Source organism: Gavia stellata, chromosome 10 (assembly GCF_030936135.1).
Source record: "Gavia stellata isolate bGavSte3 chromosome 10, bGavSte3.hap2, whole genome shotgun sequence".
NCBI lineage: Eukaryota > Metazoa > Chordata > Aves > Gaviiformes > Gaviidae > Gavia > Gavia stellata.
The window spans coordinates 36726832-36749571 of NC_082603.1; the positions used below are offsets into that span (position 1 = coordinate 36726832).

The 22740-nt window shown below is 41.3% G+C and overlaps 1 protein-coding gene across 1 annotated transcript in view; it reads right to left on the bottom strand.

The window, feature by feature from the left end:
• Positions 1-6762: 6762 nt before the first annotated feature.
• The window catches only part of SLC44A5 (solute carrier family 44 member 5), a 52257-nt gene continuing 36279 nt past the window's right edge, over positions 6763-22740 (bottom strand). The window contains exons 12-22 of the mRNA XM_059821797.1: positions 21810-21909; positions 18980-19072; positions 17938-18025; positions 16405-16667; positions 15221-15315; positions 14725-14828; positions 13369-13442; positions 11456-11526; positions 9975-10063; positions 9241-9325; positions 6763-7187 (exon numbers count right to left, since the gene is read on the bottom strand). Of these exons, the coding sequence (XP_059677780.1) occupies positions 7075-7187; positions 9241-9325; positions 9975-10063; positions 11456-11526; positions 13369-13442; positions 14725-14828; positions 15221-15315; positions 16405-16667; positions 17938-18025; positions 18980-19072; positions 21810-21909 (1175 nt within the window). The 3' untranslated portion in view covers positions 6763-7074. The remainder of the gene's footprint in view (positions 7188-9240; positions 9326-9974; positions 10064-11455; positions 11527-13368; positions 13443-14724; positions 14829-15220; positions 15316-16404; positions 16668-17937; positions 18026-18979; positions 19073-21809; positions 21910-22740) is intronic.

The window sequence follows — 22740 nt, forward strand, 5'->3', positions numbered from 1 at the left end:
ATTAGCTTTAAATGTAATATGAATGGCAAGAAAACCATGTGAGATCTAAAACACATCAGTCTGAAAACACATTTAAAAGGAGACAAGAAAGCAATTTTGTTAGTAAGCCTGAAATTTTCTGAAGGAGAACAATATAACTAATAGCTGCAGTCAGTTCCAACAGACCATGTGTGTTAACAGGAGATACTGATGTAGTTTAAAAAAAATAATCCAGATTTAATTAAAATAACTATGTACATATGAGATAGATAGTAAAGGTCCTCTGTGCTCCAAAAGCCCCTTACAATAACTTTTATATTACAAATGTATCTTCCAGCGGCTAGGTACACTATGACCGATTCTGCAGGGCTATACATGATCACCTGAATTCAAACAATGATATTGTGCTTTACTGTTATTGTTGTTGTTTATGGCCACGGTCAGAACTGAGCTTTACACTGATGCTTTATAGAACAAAAAGAATGCAGTCTTTGCTCACCAAATTTGTGTCTGATCAAGTGTAAAAAAAAAGGGGGGGGGGGGAAGTATGCTTTCATGAAGATTTACCGTAAAACAGCAGTATCTTTTAGGCTTGTACCTCTTTCTGTGTTGCACGGGCTCGGTCAGCCTGCTGCTAACCGGGCCTCAGGGAACACCAGTATCCCTCTGAAGATCACTTTTACAGCTCACCTTTCACTGTTTAGTTTGGATGGAAAGTGCCCACGCCTAAACCTTCCAGGCTGAGCCATTCCTCTCTCTGCCTGCATTTGCCTTGTCACAGCTTTACTCTCCCAGCAGCTGCCCTCCACCTCCTGAGGCACAGACAACTCGCGACTCCTCACAGCAGAGCTGTGCTGTACGAGTGCCACCGCTCCCGGCTGCAATGGCCACTACCTGATGATGCGGCTGGCTGGGCAACACGAACCCACCAACCTCCCCAGCAAAACTGACAGCATTTAACCCTCGCTAAGAAAACAGTATCCTTGCGGTGTAAGCCTAATACCCTGATCGTTTTCCCTGAAATGGTATGTGCTGCAACTCTGCATGTAAAGCTTCTGCGTACCCCGTGAGCTTGAATGCATCCATTTGCTACCCAGTCACTGAATCCCAAACATAGAGCCAAACTTCCTCCAGTGAAGCATTTCTAGCTGATGTCTCCTCCCCGGCAGCTGCCACTCTGCCCAAGGTGACAGCAATGGTGACAGCAATGCCCGGCTGGCCGTAACTGTCAGCATCACAGCTTTCTGCGCCCATTCAAGAACTTTCTCTCCAGGTTTCATGGCCGTGGTTGCTGAATGCCAGGAGCATCCTCAAACAAGGCTCCCCACACATGGAACGACTTACAACGCATACCTTAGACTTAACCTCAAGCCCGAATTCTCCCTTTGTCCTGCCTCCAAATAACTGCTCCAGTCCTGCCTCTGCTGAAACCCCTCCTCACCCCTGAAAAGCTTTTGCATTGTTTTCAGTCGGTTTGGGGTTTTTTGACGCCGTCAGCCAGAAAGACGCAGTGCAGGCGGGGACACCACCCCCTTTCCCCGGCTTGTGGCGAGGGGCCCCGGCCAGGCCGGACCGCGGCCTGCTGCAGCCCCCTCCCTCCCCTCAGCACTGACCGCCCCGCGGCCCTTGAGAGCGCAGCGAGCGGAGGCCGCCCACGGTCCGCACTGAAGGTTTGCTGACCTCGCCCCAAGACAGGCGAAAAACAGGACTCTCAGTGAGTCTCCGACAGCCAAGAAGAGATTTCCGCTGAAATGCAAGGTATGGATTGGGCTGATTTAAAACACACCTCGTCGGGTGTAAGACGATCTCAAAGCCCACGTTTTATTATTAGGCGGTTCAACAAAGCTAAACAGAAAATGTGACCAGCAACCCCCAAGCCTTCACAAAGGAAGCCAAGCACTCCCCGCCCTCACGGAGGTGCACGCGCCCCCCCACGCCGCGGGGTTTCCCTTCCGCCCCCACAGCGAGTCAGCACTGCGCGGCCCTGAGCCCCGCCCCCCCGCGGGGCCGCCCCGCCCCGCCCCGCCCCGCCCCCTCCTCCGCTGCGCGCGGCCCCGCCCGGCACGCGCCCCGCCCCGCCGGTCCCGCCCCGCCGGTCCCGCCCCGCCGGTCCCGCCCCGCCGGTCCCGCCCCGCCGCAGCGCAGCCCGAGCGCGCCGCTCCCGGGCGCTCGCTCCCCCGCCGCCGCCCGGGCCCGGGAGCCGCCCCGCGGAGGCCGCGGGCGGGCGGAGCCGCTGCGGGTGCGCGCTCGGCACGAAGACACGTACTGCGTTTGGTATCTAAATCTTTATTAGAACAATCCCCGGAGCTGTAAAACGGTGAAGTAACAACAAAATTAAATACGAAACACTTCAGTTATCAAAGATACTTAAACAATACGTTCCTATTTCTGCATAGCAGAAGCAAACAGGGTTTAGAGCCCAAAGTGGCACGCTCGTGTTAATTTGGTTTTGGCAAGATAGTAATACAACCTCAGTAATCACAGGGGTGAAACAGCACCCTCCCTTCCATTTCTTAAAGAGCCTTTTTTCTGGTTTTACAACTCGTTATTTGGGACAAACACCTGTGAACTTTTTGTAGCACAGAGTAACAAACAACTCTAATATTAGTAGCACTAGTCTTACTTAAACATGAAGAAACAGTTATCTTTCCCAATCTGATTACAGCGCAGTACAAATTACGTATTACCTCAAAAATCATCGCCTGTATCAAAAGTTAAAAAATTTAGAATAATTTATAAAACACTTCCAGAATAGCAAATTATCACTCTTGAAATGGAGAATGAACTTTTTGCTTACGAACACGCAAACAGATGTATTACAGTAACGCACTATGTATTTGCTAGCTTTTTCTTCCTTCTGTGTTGAGGAGCAAGAGCCCGGTTCTCCCGGCAGTTACACAGGTACAAGACGTATGATCACTGTAACTGAAAGCAGAATTGGTCCTACTCCGACATTCAATATACCATAAATTAAAGCTATAAAAAAATCTACTACTAAAAATGGAACAGTCTTGCATCGTTTTTATTTAATTATTTGCAACACCGCAATCGTCGTGTTTTCTCCTGGAGCGCACAGTCTACTTCCATGATCTGACAACAGCAACAGGGAAATGGCATGTGCTGCATTACGCAGTTCCAAGACATCTGACATCTTCTCTACAATTCATTTTATAGCAGTTAATTTGAAATAAAGAGAGTACTGTTTTTCCTATCTAGCCTCTTCTGTTTCGTAGTCTACATGGTGTGAATAAACTTCAAAATAGAAGCCAGGTGAAATAATAGCCAGTAAGGCACTTTGTCAGAGAGGACACAGCTGTCCAGGCTGAGCGACATTCCACGTTACCGAAAACAGTCAGGCCATTCTTCATAATCCTGCTTTTAGAAGACTACTTACTGACTGTCCCAGCATCAGCTTGACATTGTGTCCGCCAAAATCTTTTTCCTGTTCTACAGCAGAACATGCAACAGTAAAATATTTCATACTGTTAAATACTAATGTTCAAAAGACTATTCGGCATAACAAATGATCCCATCTTTCTTGTTTCTTTTCTGGGGTCACTCTTTTTTTTTTTTTTTTTTTTTTTTTACAAAATTTGAAGGCTTGACATTAAAACTTTGGTCTAAAACATGTAAATGAAAGCCATCCATTAAGATGTCCTAGGGAGACACGATGAATCCAACCAGAACTAAGCCAAACATGATTGCGCGCATACGATAGTGGGTGTTTTCTACTGCCTCTTGGTTTCCACACTCTGCGTGTTCGAGCTCCTCAAAAGAGTTCTTTCTATTCATGTGAAAGGGTCTTTCTGCACAGCCACCCTGCCTCTCCAAAGCTTCTCCCAGGAGAGGAGGCGCCCAGCCGAGGGCTGGGCAGGACCACGGCCCGCTGAGCCCTTTGCGAGCGGCAGCGGGATGGGCTCCCTCCGGGTGTTCAGCTCTAACATCTCCTCCTGTACTGCCCTGCAAGCACAGAACAGCCACCAGCCTTTGTCACTTCTGTCACAGGGCTGGCCTTTGCCTCGTGGAATAGGGGGGCGTTTTGTCACCGACTCCCGTGAGCTCAGGAGCGAAGCATATATGACATATTTCACTGTCTTATAGATAGCCACATGTTCCACTCTCTAAAGTGAAGAATGGAATTTTAAATTTTACACTAAACCAAGCAACAAAGTCCAATGTCCAAATCCATAAAAGTCGCTACTAGTACCTCCTCTGTGGTGTAAGTCTGGAGACTCTGGCCCACAGGATTAGTTAGGAACCATTACAATAACTTAGTCTTAAAATATCTTAAGTGATTCTTTCCCAAGTAAACACTTGCATTAATTTCTACTTAATTCATTAATAGTAATTTATTTTTTTAAAGCCAATTTTAATATTAAATCATTATGATTTATTTATTCAATTTATTGATTACAAAATCTACATGGTATTGCTTTGTCTTTTCACAGTTCTCATAATTACATCGTTAAGAAAATGGCTTTTAAATTTTCTTCTCAGAAATTATGATCACTTACATTCTAAATAATTTCACAAAATAGTGAGTGGAGCAAATTTATACATATATATATATTTACTGTATATAAATAATAATACAATTTAAAACTTTCACTTTTAGAAATTCCTTTAGTAAATGCATAGGTTTGTTACAAAAGTCTTCTAATCAAATAACTGTATACTATTTCTATTATGTTTTATTCCTAGTAAACTCTATGGTTACATTCATATGATAAAAAAAGCACGCTGTATTCAGAAATACGCTTTGTCAATTGAGCTCCCAGTAAGACACTCAAGTCCAGTAGAAATATAAATTACTTAATGCAGTTTCTTTAGCCGCAAACTAATCACACAGTAGTACGAAAAAAAAAAGAGCTTTAGCACATGGACTGTAATCAGACCAGCAGCTTTTTAAATCACAGAATAGTGACACATACCCCAAACAGTTACTGACTTAATTCTCAGAAGAGATTAGAATAATGGGGCGGTTGTCTATTCAATGCCACGCACATAATGAGAAAGGAATGATGACGATGATGGAAAACTTCATCAGTCAAGAGCCTGATTTTTTCTGAAGGTAGGTTTCTCAGCCCTTTCTGAAGGTCAGCTTTACTCCAGGGTATCTCAAGAAGGGTTATCAAAAACTGAAGGTGCCCACAATCAGTAGCTACGTTTGAAACTGTATGCCTTCATTTTCCATTATTTGAGTCCTAAACTGAACCACTCATTCCTGCTTCAGGGGAAAGGGCTACAGTGCCCACTGGATCACAGAGAATGCATACGAGCATCCTGTCACTCGCACCTCACCTCACAGGATTTCAAGATTCTACCATGCCCATGATTGCAAGCATGGGGGTGGTAATCACTTGCGCATCGCCGTGACCCTAGACCTGTTGCATGAAGGACAGTATTTCTGCCTTAGTAGCGATTACAATCATCACAAACTGGAGCCGTAAGTTAGAGAGCAAAATCACTTTGGGATGTGGATCGTCAGTAAATTTTCCCCAGAAACTTGCATTCAAATAATCCGAAGAAAAATTTGCCGTTCTCTTTGTGACAACAACGGACCCCTGGGGCTAGAAAAGTATTTCCAGGCGCTGAACTCCTGTAACAGATCTGGCAGAGGTATGGCACATGCCCCTCCTGGAAAGCGGATGGTAATGGAATACCTTATTCAGTACAGTGGAATCCATGAAAACTAGGGGCAGGCCTCGGTATGGTCGGGTCCTTGGGCATCCATAAGCCGAAAAGGTTTTAATTTACTAGTCTCATCTCATGAGAAGTACTCCAGCTTTTTTCCATGAGCAGAACTGTTACTAACCTCAGTGACAGTTCTACTCACGGGAGGGTCATAAAACTGAACAGAACGTTAATATGCTTTCTACCAATAGATTTTGTACTAATGACCAGGAAAACTTAATAATCAGAAAGCAAACTAAATCTTTTGGAGCATCTTTCAGTAGCTAAATAATTCATCCTGTATCATGAGAAGACTCGAGTTCCATGTCTTAATACCTTACTGTGTGAGCCACTGAGAGGCTGGAGACCCGCAGAAAGAGCACACCTGGCTCTCGGCACCCGCATGGTCATTGCAATGTCTCGTTAAGAAGCCCTTCTGAGCTAGGCAGAGGCAATGGAATTCCTTGTGCACATATATGGCCAAGACTTTCTTCCAAGGAAAAAAAGACTGCATTTTGTTTTCCTTTCAGTGAAGCTCAACCTCCTCATAATGTAGAACACAATCAGAGACTCGTTAGAGATAGGGGGATATTAACACAAGTGCATCTCTCTCAGACATCAGCTAAAAAGCATATATTCACCGTCTTTCACCATCATTCACCAGATGAAACCTCATTTGTGTGAACCACAAATAACTTTGAGTGCAGTGGGACCTTCTCTCAGTTATATCATCTTTTAAGCACAACTCACAGAAAACTTCACTTTAAGTAGTATCAACTATAGTCTTCTCTGACTACCTTCTTTGGGAACTGCAGGGTACCATCATTTCTTAAAGGACGCAGCTGTGGATGTGATTAAAATATCACTACATTTTTCAGTGTAGGGAATCATTAATGCATGTATAATCACAGTTTAAGTAGCTGTGAAACAGCTTGTACAAAAAAATACAATCATAGCACCATATTTACAAATTTAGTACCATCTCCTGGTTAACTAGAGAGTCTTGAACTATCTTTTTATGGCTAATTACGTTATATGGTAGTGCTTTCAAAAAATTGCCTGAATTTCTTTTACAAATATACACTTATAAAAAGAAACATTATCAAAACTGCTGTCATCTAAGGCAGCAACTTGCATTACAAAAGTTATTAAAAGATCATTATAGACTTAAAAAAAGCTTCAAATTTACATTTTCCTTTTCATAGGCACTCTATAAACTAAAACGTGGCCTTGTTTTCACAGCTGTTAGTTTAAGCATTTAAACAGTTAAATGTTACCAATGTTACTCTTTTTTTTTTATAAGCAAAAGGAAAAAAGAATCACCCATTAACCAGAAGCATCATTTACAGTTTTTACTTTTGCCTACTTTATACATGTTTTGCTTAAAAGTGACACTGTTTTGATGTTGAGGTTTAGTATGTGTTATCCCACTGCCTTCTTAGGGCTTAGTTCCTTCTTCCCTAGAATTCGGTGAAGGCTAGCTGACATGAAGTAGGGTTTTGCTGTAGATCCATCATTTCTTTCCAGGTCTTCACCTGAATTTACACAGCAAAAGCAGCCAAAAGAGCAAACAGCAGTACAACCACACACACAGAGAGAGAGAGAGAGAGAGAGAGAGAGAGAGAGAGAGAGAGAGAGAATTGAAGAAAGGAGAGAGCAAAAGACCCAACATTAAAAAAAAACTCAATCAAGGCAATTTAGCTGTATTGTTAAGTTGATGAAGGACACTATAAAATTTCTATTTTCTCAAACCAGAAGAAGTTTTACACAAAGCAGAGACACAAACATCTAGCCATTTTTAAATGACAGCAATATATCTTTTTTATTCTCCAGTTCTTTGGTTTGGCAGTATAGGTGGAAATTTTCAGAAACAGTCATGCCTCCACTGAAGCCTGGCATTTTGGCTACTCCTTGCTAGAAAATTTGTCCCAGAGAGAGCTGTGGATTTAAGCACTTTTTAAAACTGGACCCTTTTTCACTGCCTAAGATAAAGGTCTTTTGAAAACCTCATGCCACAAGCGCACAATATTCTGTATGATCCCCCTACCATCCATTATGGAATGGAAGCATGGGAAGCAAAACAGAAAATTAATTTAAAATAATGAGGCAGACGTATTACTTTTTTTCCTACGGAAGGTCATGACTAAACCACTGGTCTGGGTTCAGCCCAGTGTTTATGCCATGCAGTAGTCACAGACCAGTGAACAATTTCACACTGATGGGCAATCTGGAGGGAGCGTGCAGTGAAGCACAATTGCAACCCTGCAGAGCCAGACAGCTGTATCTGCAAAGCCAAAAAGAGAGCACTAGTTGTAAGGAATGGCCAAAGAGGTTAAAGGAAGCAAATCTTCACATATCTCCATAGCAGTATATACCATGTGTCTTTGGAATAAATTAAAAAGAAAATCTGTTAAATTTTTAGTGCACCAACAAACTTTCTAAATTTTATTAATTTGATCAATTTCCATTTCATTCTAAATAATAGTATTTATTTATTTAGTTAGTTAGTTATGGTGTAGCTTATTTCTTATTAGTGCTATGCCTGCCTGTGATCATGTTTGTTTAGAATCAAAGTCCATAACTCGAGATAAATAGGACATAGCTCTCAACTAGACAACAATTTTCAGTTTTCTGACTGATTTTGTTCCTGCGATTCTTTGGCAACCCAGTATTTCCAGAATCACCTTAGTTCCTAGGGAAGCAGGGTTAGGAGGGTGAGTGTTTAAAGGAAAGAAAGAATTTATGCTATTGTAAGAGGAGAATTGGTATTACCATGTTTATCTTGCCTCAGTGATCCACTGTGCATATGATAGATCAAGCCTATGACTATTTCAGTATTCCCTTAGTATTACCAAATAATTTACCAACTGCAAGAACAATCACTGCCATGTAACTTCCACTTGGACCTACCAGAATGACTTTCATTATAGAAAAATTGTATCTCTATTTCTTTAATTCAGTAAATCTAGCAAATGGAATGTATTTTGTAATAAGTACATCCTCTTCTTATAATCATGTCCTAATTTGAGACCAACAGATTTCTTTTGTGATTTTAGTATTCTCTGACTGGACACGTTGAACAGCAGTCCTTTTGAGAGTGCCCATGACTGCTTGCCATTCGGCGGTCCAAGGGACAGATAGTTTTTTTAAACGGTATTTCACACAAATTTGAAGGTAATTCAGCATAACACTTTGTTCAGGGCTATTAAGTTGAAAACAAAGGACCACCTATATACCAAAGAATAACTTTGTTAGTAACAAGAGGTTTGAGTGAATCATTGCTCTACAGGGCTCTTTACAAAGCACCCAGAAGCAAACTGTTAATGGAAGTTAAGGAACATCTGAAAAACAAAAGCCAGATATCCCCATGAGCCACATAGCTACCTTCCATTACTTAAACTAATTGAATTTGTATACTAAAACACTTCTGCACTGAAGAATGTGTCAAGGAGCCAGTCTGAAAAGCAGAAGCAGTTTGTTTTTCACAGTCTCCTAGCATGTCACCAGAATTCTGTAAGGAATGGATAAGGTTTTCTACTCCTCTTCCCATGACTTGCAGGTATTAGTGAAAGAAAACGTAGTACTTACAAAAGCAGAGGAAAAGCGTGTCGACACACATTGCATAGACGCTGAAGAACCCGTGTGCAACTAGGTAGGAGCCAATAATGACCGTCTACAAAAAACAAACCACAATAAACCCCCAAATTTAGTTTGGGACCAATGTGGCAGTGTTACACAAGTCAGAAGCCTAGCCTGCTAAGCAAATTTGGGAGGATTCAATGGCAGCTCTCTAATTCTACCAAAGGTTACTACTGCTGTGGAAAGGGATCATAGGTTCAAGACATTGTATCCTAACATGCAGTAGCCGCTAGTTTTCCAGCTGCCAAACTGGAGCCATTTCAACCCCTAAAGAGAATATAGGCCAAGAATATTCTGAACTCCTTCAAGATTATTCTAAACAACCACTCATCCTGGAGATGTTCCGGAGTCTAGGGGGGGCTACAAAAGGAGAAAGAGATGCATCACAAGTCCCTTCCATTAGAAGCCACACTGTCCTTGGTGCCTAACTGCCAGCCTTTGCTGTCTGGGAAGCCTGAGCAAAGCAGATGTGAAACCTAGTTTTTCTGAAGGTGCAGGGTCACTGCAGTGCCACTTCTGCCTGAAGGATCCAGAGGACTAGAGGGTAGCAGATCAGGCCTCACGTCAGTGGACCGTGTGCCACTGAGAGGATGACAACAGGAGCTATTACCAGACTATGCACTGAGTAGTCTGAGCACCTCAGACTGCCCCCTCAGTGTTCAGAGATTAGATGGTTGCCTTACCAACAATGGTACCCAGTAGTAATTTAATGTTGGTGCTTCCTGTGCGAAGACTGGTATTCTCTGTGTGAAGAAAAAGAATGCAAGAACACCTGAAAGAAGCACAGAAGATTAGTGATTCCTATGCTAACTCTGATTTCCTAACATCTAAAGAATGGATGAGACAAAACAAACAGACAACTGATCCAAGGTTGGTTTAAATCAGTTTGTCAACAATAAATTCCTCACTACTAATTAGCTGTTGGATCTGTATTCTGGCAGAAGAGATACGTAAATGGCTCAATTACCACAAAGATATTCATGGGCCCAGAAAGACTTGAATTGTTTTGTTTCATCATTCTATGGGATGTAATAGCAACATTAATAAATAATGATAAACAAGACAATGACATGGGATAACAAAGACCATTGGGTGGATCTTTTCTAAAATAAAAAAAGAGTGAGCAAAATTCTGCTGCTTTAGATTTTATCGCTTGAAGAAATACTTAACTATTTCAGATTAAAAGGAGAAATGGCAGTGTTAGTGATAACTGCAACAATAAGTTTAGAACAGACCAATGCATCTACAGCAGAAATCGCCCAAAGAATTTATTCTCAAAGAGGACGAAGACAAGAATTAATTTCAGTATTTCATGGCTTACATTTCAGAGAATATGTTTCAAATAAAATTTGCTACCCCAGTTTGAAAGTTGTTCTACAGTAATGACTAAATATTTTAGATCTGTTCTTGGTACTAATTTCCAACTTTTGATTAAAATGTAATTCATTAGTAATCTTTTAAAGAATACAGAATACAAAATACAGTTATTTGTAAAATAATGTTTTGAAACTGCTGCGACAATTTAGAAAAACCATAAGGGAATACTGCCAACTTGAATTTCTGAAAGTGCTTCATTTAAAAAAAAATCACTTTTCTGTCACAGAAAAACATGAATAATATATTTTGATATTTACTGATAACTAAGAATACCCTATAAGGATGTTAGAAATATTCTATTTCTTTTACTATAGCTTATAGCTACAATGGGCCTGAATACAGCAGAGCTTCAGGCCCATCTCCTGCAGACCTGCACCACCTCCTCTTGTATGCACGCTGTCTGCTACCAGGTGAATCTCATTTGCAATTTTGTTCAGTTCTTATGAAAGGAGAACCGATTGTGGCTGACTTATTGGATGTGAATTTGGTTTGATCCAGCTATGATGCTTTGGCTACAGAAGTCCTTGCGCCAGCAACACATGCAAGAGCAGTAAAAACATTTATGGAAAAGATGGTGTTGACAAAACACCAGGGAGGGAAAAGGGGGAAAAGAGAAAAAGTATATTTTAGTTCAATCTTGCAAATCCTAGAAACACAGGAATAGCTTCCCAAATAGTCAGACCAATGAGAACCTCCAGCTGTTAACTAAGCATATATGAATATGGCAGGCATCCTTGTAGGTACCAGAAAATAGAACATACCATTCGGAAAAAATCGATTAGCTTACCTACACCACCAGCAACGAGAATTTTCCCCAGGAATAAAAGGAAGTCTGTAACTTTGTCCAGAACTGCAACTCTGTTCAGCAAAGGACAAATGATAGTCATCACAAACCAGACATTTGTATTCTTTCTCCTTAAATCTATGGATAATTCACAAAACATAACCAAGAAGCTGTCTTCTGCTGGTTTCAGAGGCTGACAATACAACAATGCAGAAACACAACACTGAGAAGGGCTTTGTTGCAGCCTAATCCCATGAGGCAAAAAAGCACCGAGCTTCGCGTTGAGTTTGGCCTTAATGCAGCTATACTGCTACAGCACTTGAAGACTGTTTATTGCTCTTGCTGGTTAAAAAATACCAAAACATCAAAATATTTTTATTTCAGCCTTTCTACTAGGGTCACAGATAAGCCAGCCCAGAAGAGGCAAAGTACACACCAAAACAAAAAGCAATGACTGTACATTGTAGGTCTTCTTTTCACTTGGTCCTATTTGGCCACATTTCATGACCCCATAACATGCCAAATCTACTATTTTAAGACATCATGGTACAACACTGAAGGCAGGGGTCCTCGAAGCAGGGAGACAATCACAGATGAATGAATGAAGGTAGACAGAAAAATTGACAGTAAATCTGCAGCCCTCATTGAAAGCAATAGCAGGGAGTTTCTGCTTGAAATCCTGCCAGCCTGTCTTATCAGAAACTGCAGGTAAATAATGGGATGGAAAATGAGCTGCTATCATCAGGCTCTTGACAGTGCTGAAGGCTCTGGGAATGGTAATATACAGCACCGGCTACCATGAAAGATAAACGTTAAGAAATATTAAACAGAACAAATCATCATTAACTTGTCAGAATTCAGAATTAGCAAAACACACAAAAAACCCCCATATCTCATTTGAAACAATAAAATTATATGCCTGGCTTTTGGCTATTGGTCTTACTGATTAAGAGCAAAAGCACAAAGGACAGTGAGGTGATGTTCTGAAAGGAAATGAAGGCAGCTTCTCTTTCCTATTGCACATGCATTACACGGTGTGGATGCCACTGTACCGATATTAACGCAGGGTAACAGAGCGAATGCACTCCATTCTCCCATCTCCAATACTTTCCTCTTCTTTATTAAGATTGTTTCCATTTTCCTGTTTTTCAGCCTCCCCCTCCATTCCTCTCCTCCTCCCAGTCCTTCACTTTGTAATTTAAACCACCTAACCAGTTTTACTCTGTCTCTTGCTCGGTAATTAGATTGTCTGCTATTGCATCAACATGGCCTGCTCCTAAGTTGTTCTCCCATTATTTTTTGATCTCACAGTAGCACAGGAAGAGCCAGGAGCAACAAAGAAAAGTACTGGTGAGAACAGGGAGTTTGGCAGGAGTCTTGGTAGTGAGGAAAAGGGCCAGGGGAGTTCCCAGCATCAGGGGAGATCTGCTTATGTTAAAGATACTGGTTTTGAAAGCGTAGTACTTTCTCTTCTTTACTGCCACTCTCTGACACCCCAGAAGCTTTCTGGATCAATCTGAAGACTTAGGTCTTTCTGCTTTCCTTTTCACAGACAGTGAGTGGACCAAAGCTCAAGAAACACACAAATGGCAGTTGATGAGCACCCCATTCCTGTATATCCGTAGATGTCCTCTCAGGGGCTCCACTGGTTCCTTGGAGGCACTATTACAACCTACTGGGTGCTTATGAATTCAAAAGAGCAGTCACAACAAAACCGTGAGATTATATCAACTTTGCGTAGGTTTGCCGGACAGCCTGCTGTTACCCACTGAGCGTTAGAAGTGAGGGCCATGTCTGAGGACAGAAGTAGCTCACAGTAATATTTGGAGGAGACACGGGAGAGGAACGAAGTGTGCCTTCAGAGCGCAATAGCAGGAAATCCTGACATTTCTAAGGACTGGGAGATGGCCCCTTACCTCACTACATTCCGCATGAGCAAAAAGAATGCTTCCTTTGCCGAGGTGCAGAAGTTTTTACCATATATAGCAATCTGCAAAATAATAGTAGCTGTTAAGTATTTTAAATAACTAGGATACCTCCTCGTACGCCAGAATCATACTGTGTGTAATGCATAGTTCTCTCTAATATGTGGCCTTGAAACTCAGATGAACATAAAGTACTTCCCCCAGTCACCTGCTGCCTCTCAATGCTTCCCACCAGGTTGGGACAGATTATTACCCATCTTTCCCCTTCAAATCACCTGGTGATGAGCATGCCACCCCTTCTGATCTTGCAGGCAGCAGACTCAGTACTTAGTTTGCCAAGCAGAGCAAATAAGGTACTTGCTGAGGGATTCTTCTCACTTTGCTAGTTACCTACACTAGATTTACAGTCAGTGGAAAGGGACAGGCACTTGTAGAGCAGAAATTAGTTGACCCCTGTAGGTATCTCCTTGGACCTGACGCTGCTCTCAATTAAGAAGAAATCAGCAATACCAGCATCAAAGTCAGTGGATTTACATCAGCGTGAAGTAAAGCAGCTAAAGTTATTCAGGAGCAAAACCATTTCTTCTTCCTGGAATAGTGTCCACAAGGGTTAAGATATACTAGAGCAGCTCTTAGTGCAGTCAGTTTACCAACTGTAAACAAGACAGTCAAAAAGGATACCTCCTCTTCAAGACGGCATTAATTTGAAACATCAATTGCATGAACATAGGTTATAATGGACCCATTACAGCCACCTCCTTTGAGATAATAAGTCTGTGACTGTACCATTCAATCACTGAAATTGCTTTAAGTCAGAACATCCTAAGCTGAAATCTGTATGTTTATTTAGGTGAAAATCTGGAATTTCTCTTCTGGAAGCTAAGGAGGGTTATTTTAGAGTAGTATCACTGCTGCTGCTAGTAGAATTTGTGCTTTTAAGTTTCCAGAGGAAATACAGACACTACCTGCCTTCTGACCTCCTTATTCAAACACTGCCTCCAAACAGAAGTGTCATCGACATGCAATACAAAACAAGTTAATATTCCTCTTGAAATCAGGATTTCAACTGCTGAATCAGAGGGGGAGTTAACCAGTTATGCCATCCCTTCCCACTTACTTTGGGGGGGTGAGGGGGATGGACAAGGACAGGCATGAAAAGAGGCTGAATTTAGAAGAAGAAAGAAAAAGCTCTTACATTTTCATAGTAGGACCACATGCATTTCCTGAAAACTCCCATAAATCCCATTATTTATTCAGCAGATTCTAGTACTGCTGGTACCAACTAGTAGTGGGTAGGGTATTTTAGTGTCCCAGATAGGGGAGACCACATGCAGAGACAGCACATACCATGATGTAGGCATTTCTGTTTATAAATTTTAAGAATTTTTCCAAACACCAGAAACAGCATTTGAGGCAGCAGAGTAGAAATCTAGTGAAGGAGTTCTGGGTACCTGAAAAAAAGGAGAGTGTACATCATACATAGAACTCATGAACAGACTTCAGAACATAGAAAACTATTCAGAAGAAAATCTTAAATTGTGACAAAAGCAGAAACATTATTTCTTTTCCTCTAGGTATGAACTCTGTTTCTCAACCCAGTTTAGCTCACTAGCTTTCAATTAGATCAGATCCACATCCTGCATGAACTTTGCATTAAGTTCCCAAGGACATAGACTCAATTTGAGTAAATCAGCACAAATTCACTGGCTTCAAATGGAACTACAATGGCTAAAAATAATGTGGAATTAATCTCTTTTCATTGCTGAAAAAACATCTTGAGAAAGTAAGGAAGTAATTTACCAAAGGAGGTCTTAATAACCTAGAGCAGATTGATAAATCTCACCTTTCAGTTTGTGATCCAAGTACTCCAGTATTACTCTAATAAGCTGGACAATTGCAAGAATTAAGGCTCCAAATGCCAACGAACCTGTATGGTATCTAAAACAAAATGAATGACTTATGTTGCGCATACGTGTATATGTACAATTATATATGTATGTGCATGTGTGTGTGTGTATATATAAATAAAACTATAACCGGAGGAAGGTCAATTAGTGGGAATTACATATACTAATGGACCTTCATCCTGATCTGCCAGAGAAAGGAACAGGATGAAGCCATTGGTGCTGTTAGTGTTTGCGTGAGTGCTGTGTCTGTCTGTCTGTTGATCTGTGTGGCCAGTTGTGTATATATGTGTTGTACATGTGCATGCCTACTGGGAATACCTGCTCAGCCTTGTAACTGGCTGGACAGGGGGGCATGGAGCTGCAGCAGCCTTGCTGCTACTGAGCTACAAGATGCAGCCTCCCCCTAACAACTACATTTTCCTGATTGTACTTGTTTTGGATGGCATAGAGTTAGTTTTCTTCATAGCAGCTTGTATGGTGCTATGTTTTAGATTTGTGACCAAAACAGTGTTGATAACACACCCGTGTTTTAGCTGCTGCTGAGCAGTACTTGCGCAGCGTCAAGGCCTTTTCTGCTCCTCACCCTGCCCCGCCAGCGAGCAGGCTGGGGGTGCACAAGGACTTGGGAGGGGACACAGCCAGGACAGCTGACCCCAACTGACCCAAGGGATATCCCACACCATATGGTGTCATGCTCAGCAATAACAGCTGGGGGGAAGGAGGAGGAAGAGGGGGATGTTTGGAGTTATGGCGTTTGTCTTCCCAAGTCACCGTTACGTGTGATGGAGCCCTGCTGTCCTGGGGATGGCTGAACACCTGCCTGCCAGTGGGAAGCACTGAATGAATTCCTTATTTTACTTTGTGCACACAGCTTTGCTTTACCTATTAAACTGTCTTTATCTCAGCCCACGTGTTTTTGCACTTTCACCCTTCCAATTCTCTCCCCATCCCTCTGCGGGGGAGTGAGCGAGCGGCTGGGAGGGGCTTGGCTGCCTACTGGGATTAAACCAGAATGCTGACTAATCATTTTCATTTGATATTCTAAGTCTGGCTTCCCTAGATGTAAAAAGAGCACTTGTTGGATACATGACAAGGCTCACATCCAGCTCCACAGTCTTACCGTATTGCTCGTCCAAATGAAGAGAAGAGCGGCCACAGTGGAATATCAGCTGGTTTTCGAGAGGCCCAGTAATAAGAGGCAAAGGCACCAGCAAGGGTACACTGACCCAGTGCAATTGCAAAGTTCACCAGCCAGAGAAAGACAAAGGCATTGGCTAACTGGAAGATGAAGATGTACTTATGGTACAGGCTTTCTCCGCCATAAAAAGCAAAAGTACACTGAGCACCTGGACACAATTTAGTCACATTGGTTGTGTTAAAAGTCTGTATAGAAAGCAAACATAAACAACACAATGATAAGCAATGAATTCCCTGTACACAGTCTCTGAAGTTTAGCAGCTTAATACAAATAGCATAATTCTGCTTGATGTTTCATTACCTCATTCAACACTGCACTCCAATACTATGTAACCCGTTTACATATTTAAGGTTTCATATTAATGTCTTATGCAGGTGCTTAACTTTAAACCATGCAGTTAGCAAACAGGGTTATTCACCGCATCCCTGAAACCTACATAAATGGAATTTGAATTTCAGAAATCTACTTTTAAGATACACAAATGCTTCAGTTTCATTAATGAAACCTGCTCACGTTAAAAAAAATAAATTCTTTATTTGAAAACCAGAGGCCAAATCTGCAGTTTGGGTAAATCACTACAGTTGAATTGAAAACAACTGAGCTATGCCATTTTATACAAGCTGTGGATGTAGTCACAATTTCCCTTACCTATCTCAGAGTATTAAAACAGGAGTAGTCTTTACATTGAATTACTTTTCCCTATTTCTATTGTTCATTTCATGTATTTGCTCAGTTTGGGCATGAAATAAACCCAGTCAATTTCTAATCCCTTTCTTTTTTAGTGTTCGGACATCAGTAGGGTGGGGAATTGTTTGGGATACATATAACCACAGCAGTACACTGAAATGTAAACACCTCAAAATAACCCTGATATAACATTTGATAAATATTTCTAGTTTTCAAAAAATACTTAAAGTCAACCCCACAGTCAAGTCTGTTGACTGAAGACAAAACAAAAAAACCCATTTGACTGAAGACAAAACAAAAAAAAAGACAAATACTTTTTGGAGCTTTGTAAAGGTCACTGCTGTGCCAAAAGGACCCCAATATTTAGCAAGCCTCTGCTTCAAAACGTGGCTGGTCCATGGGCAAGTTTGAGGCACAGCTTTCAAAGTCTTCCATTGCCTTTTGAGGACCACAAAATAGAATCCTCACGAATTCAAGAACACCTTTCCAAATAAACCATTATTTCTGTGTCTTCCTTTCTCACCCTGTAAATTAGAATGGTTAATATTTACCTGCCTCACAGGACAGTTTAGCAGAAAAATTAGTTTATGTCTGTAAATTGCTTTGAACAAAGAAGTGTTATCTGAACACTAAGTACTCTTTTCTGATTTAACAAGAGGAATCATTACTTTTAAAATATGCACATTTTCTACGAGCATTGCATTTAATAGTGGTTAAGAAATGCAATTAGTACCGCTTTCACTATAGATAAATATTTGTTACACTTACCTCTGGGTCACAAGTCAGATTTGCATACTTGCACAGCGTTTGATTAGCCATTACTTTATACACAGGTTCTCCTGATGTAGCCAGAAAACTGAATGAAATATTTTAAGGAGGAATCACAGAACTGTAGGCTTTGAGCAACTTAGGATTCTGCAGTGGGTAACCACTAGCTCTAAAGAACTTGTGCAGATAACAGAAAACCTGCTCTTGATATGCAGAGATGTATATGAAGAGTTGATAGACAAGACTGAATACTCTCGTTACTTACAGAACTAAGGAAAACTCCATCCCGGAGCTGTAATAACCCCTCACTAGAGTGGGCAAGGGGAATAACCTTCGAAGTTGAGTCAGTCTTTCCTGCACATCTACCTTTGACAAGGCAGATTGTAGAGTAGTTCTTTGACATTTTGTATTTTGGTGGAAGTAGACACAGAGCATAAGGATAAATAAACATTGTCCTGAACAGCAATAACTGACCCTCTTTGCCTGTGAAAGAACTATTTGTTTTCAAAAAGCAATTTTCCCCTTTCTGATACCTTGCCAAACCCTTGCTGTTCTGGGAACAAACAGACAGTGGTTGCTGTTGTGCAATTTAGAGAGGACTCAGTGCACTGTATGTTCTCTCACTCCTTTCATATACTTTTCTGAACAAAACACACCTGGAGCCCACCCCACTCCCAGCTAACTAAGAGACCATTAACATTAGGCCTATAGAGCATGCAGCACATTAAAGGCCATGTCACTCTTTGCTGGGGGCCCTTTTTTACCCCTTGAAGTCAACTTTCTGTAGTACAGAAGGCCTTGTATGACCCCCCTGCCTTGGCATGAATTTTAGTCCAGTTCTTTTTAATGAAATTAAATTCACTGTCTGATTTGTACATCACATGCAAATGTGCAGCGAGGATGAGTGCATCAGTGCAGCAAGTGCCAAGTGACCAAAGAGCCCTCTTAACACTGGTTTGGTTAAGGTGAAATAGTGGAGAATTATCTGGTCTTGCAGGCCAGAAGACTGTTCCTCCAGAGAGGTACACAGACAGAAGGATACACAGCTGTCACAGCCCAGTAGGAAATACAAATTGCAATGAGTATGAAGGTGACGATTGGATAGAACAATGTAGACATTATATAGCCAATAGCCCTATGAAAGAAACAAAACATATCAGTAAGCTACAACAATTTAAGAAACAAGCTTTTTATCAGTCCTCTTCTAGCATCATCTGTTTTACTTTGAGCTACTTGTTGATAGTGGTAGCATAATATAGCGCTGGGATCTCAGAATACTGCAGGTTCTTTCTTCAAATATCTTCACATCTTTACTTTGTCATTTCTACCACTCCACTTCTATTGGCAGCGCTACAGCCAACTTTATCTATTTGCCACATTCTCCTTCTCCATTACTGCTTCACAGATCCAGCTCTTTCCAGGTCACAAACCCATTTCAATCACATCTCCTTGCCGAATGCTGCATACCTTACCCTTTATTTCCTTGTCCCACTCTGCTCAGCTCCTATGCTCTTTCCTTCAGCTCCTACACACCTGAAATTACGTCTTGCTGCTTCGTATTTGAGGACTCTGTTCCCAGCCCCTTTCCTGCCTTAAGTACTAACTATCTTGGGGCAGGGACACTCAACTTGTCTTCGTAATGCCAGGACATGCTAACACCTTCCTGTGACTATGTGACATTCCTTGCATGTGCCATAAATGAGTGGTACTCGCCTTTGGCTGGTGGCAGGCAGAAAGAGTAATGGCCTTTCACTGTTGACAGCTGAGAGAGCTCCTTTTAACATCAAGGCTGATGTTTTAGAGGCTGACATTCTACTAATACTTCATGTTGCTAGAATGCAACTAGTGAGCAGGAACTTGAGCATGCCAGCTCCTGCTCTGCCAGGGACAACTCCTTTGGCAGAGAGTGAGTTGATACAGCCCCTCTGGGTAAACTGGCTGCAGCTGTCTCAGAGGCGAACACCTCCAGCTGGGTATCCCACTGGATGTGATTTCAGAGAGCATGTGTTTTGTTCACTGAAGCTTACAGGTTTATTCTCTTTACACTCCTGTCATCTGCCTCTGCCCATTACTGTAAATTTTCTTTCCAGTGGCCTTGTAAGCTTATCACAAGCCTTTTTGTTTCTTATTATTTCCTATAGTATTTCTCCTATGACTTGTGGCACTTCTGATGCTATTTGTTTTATAGGAGGCAGTTTCCGGAATGTAAAAGGAGACAAATTTACTCAGTTCCTGCTGCTAAACTAGCAAATGCTGGGGGGAATGCAAGGGAACTGTCATGTGCAATCAAGAGCTTAAGAAAAACATGTCAATTTGTGTCTGAGTCTAGACACGTAAAAGTCCATTAAGAGTCACACAGGAGGACACAGCCTTATGCTGTCTGGGAAATAATCACTACATATTAGCAGTGTTCAGCAGTTAATGGTAGGCCTCTTAGTTGCCACTAAGACCACGGACAGTTACTCGAACAAACTGAGTAACAACTGTTAATTGTTTCTAACTATGGATTTCAAGTCAATTATTAGCATTATAATTGTAATATTTTTTAAAGAGTAGTTAAAAGGTATTGAAAAATGTAATTTGATTTCCAGTCATTAGCAGCTTATTTTTCATCTGCAGGGCATGGTCTGTTAGGTTTACAGTAATTACATACAGTGTTTCACCTCATGCATTATGCATGAGAGTAAAAACATCACCCTCAAGTGACCTTTTCGTGCTGCTGAAAAACTACAGAATGTTATTACTTCTCAGCAGGAATTTTATGAACTTTCTGAAATCCTTCTACCTGTCAAGGTTGTGAACAAAAGTGTTATCAAATGTTAGAAGTGTTCTTGGATTTCTCAGGAATTAAAGAGTATAATTTAGTGCTGCCAAAATTAATTGCTATGCTCTAATTGCACAGTAGCCTAAAACAGGAAACAGGTACCTGGCTGAATGCAGAAATTCAGTATTTCTTAATCCCATTACAAAAATCCCAAACCCTGATTCCTGAGAACCACAACATCAATGGAGATGGCAGAAAACTACAAGCAAGTGCACACAGATAAACTCAGAGCTAACTCTATGTGCTCTAACAACAGAGCTCTACTTCCAAGGCCTATGAGACCTTAGCCTATTTGCAATGAAATCCAAGGGCCTGATGGTTTAAGTCCACTTCTCCTTTGTTATATTCCCATTTAAAAAAAAAAAAAAAGAACTAAGTGTTGGCACTGTGTAAAACCGGAACCACTGTGAACAAAGTTTATGCAAATGTCAGGAAACACAAAATGAAGAGGTCTCCTAGGCCTTCAGCTCTCATATCCTGCTCTGCTTTCTTCTTTACTCAGAGCTGAAAAGAAGTATCTTGGACTGCACCATATTACAATGTCTGGTCATGGAAGTCTCATTTTCTCTCTGCAGATTTATGCATGTCCACACGAAAGTTTGATTTGAGCCAGAAGAATCCAGTCTTTCCTAAATAAAAGCCACAGCCAAACCAACACCAGTCCTCTACCACTTGTATGTCACTCCGGAGACAATCCAATGACAGAGCAAAGTTGGCAGCTATGGGTCCCAGGTTCCTATTAACATTTCTGCTGATACACCTTCTTGCACTGAGGATACATGGTACCACTAACAGTGTATGTACTCTTAAGGTAGGGTGCTGAGAGATAAGAAATGTCTTACTGCAAAGGAGAAAGCTCTTCTAAGTACGACCTCATTAACAGAGAACTGGCGGCATTCCTTATACTACCTGTTCGGCTCAACAAATCCAGTGTTGTACTTTAACTCCCAACTTTCTGCCCTTGGTATTGCAAGATGAAGCTCAAGAAGAGTGTACCCTAGGGATTATTTAATAAAATTCAAACTATATTAAAATCAGACAAACATACCTACTACCTTCCTTCAACAGTGCAATAGCAATCCGGATCCGATTCCTTAGGAAGATCAGCATCAGTATGATTATGACCTCAACAACACAAAGTATTATCACTGTAAACAAACAAACAAACAAAGTTAGATTTATCAAGAACTGAACCAATATGCTGCCTCTGCAAATAGTTTTTTTTGCCTTGTATTTTACACTATTGTTCATAAACTCCATAAAATTCTCTGCTAGCGCAGTTATCTCTTTCTCTCACTGCACCTGCCGATCTTCAATCCCATTTCATAGTTTTGTAAGTTCCAGTGTAGGGAAATTCTACACGCAGAGAGTTAGTCAGAATGTGTAGGACCCTGACATTAGCATTTATAATTTCAGAAGAAAAATGGAACATATCATTCTCAGACAAAGATAATGATTTACTCAAATGTGACTGTAGCATTTGGCCTTAGATACAGTTTACCCTTAACAAATTCTACTTTTCATAAACAAGCATTTTGCATGTTTATACTCTAATGCAGATAATTTGTAGTATTTAGATACAATAAAACAAATAAAAAGGAGATGAAGAGTCAACTTTTTCATGAAGAGTGCATTTTTCTGATATATATTATTCTACTTAAATCAATAAATTTCTTTGAGTACTAACCTGGCATGAGCTCCTTTCACCTCATTTGAGTCAAAATAAAGAAAAGACTAAGATAGGACAATTTTGGACAAACTATTTTCACCTTCCAGTTGTGCTGCTGGAATCATACAAACTTGCTCTGAGGTCAGAGAGCCAAGAGCACCATGTCTCAGAACATTTGGGGTGTTGATTGACAGCCGGGTGAATATGAGCCAGCAGTGTGCCCAGGTGGCCAAGAAGGCCAACGGCATCCTGGCCTGTATCAGAAATGGTGTGGCCAGCAGGAGTAGGGAGGGGATCGTGCCCCTGTACT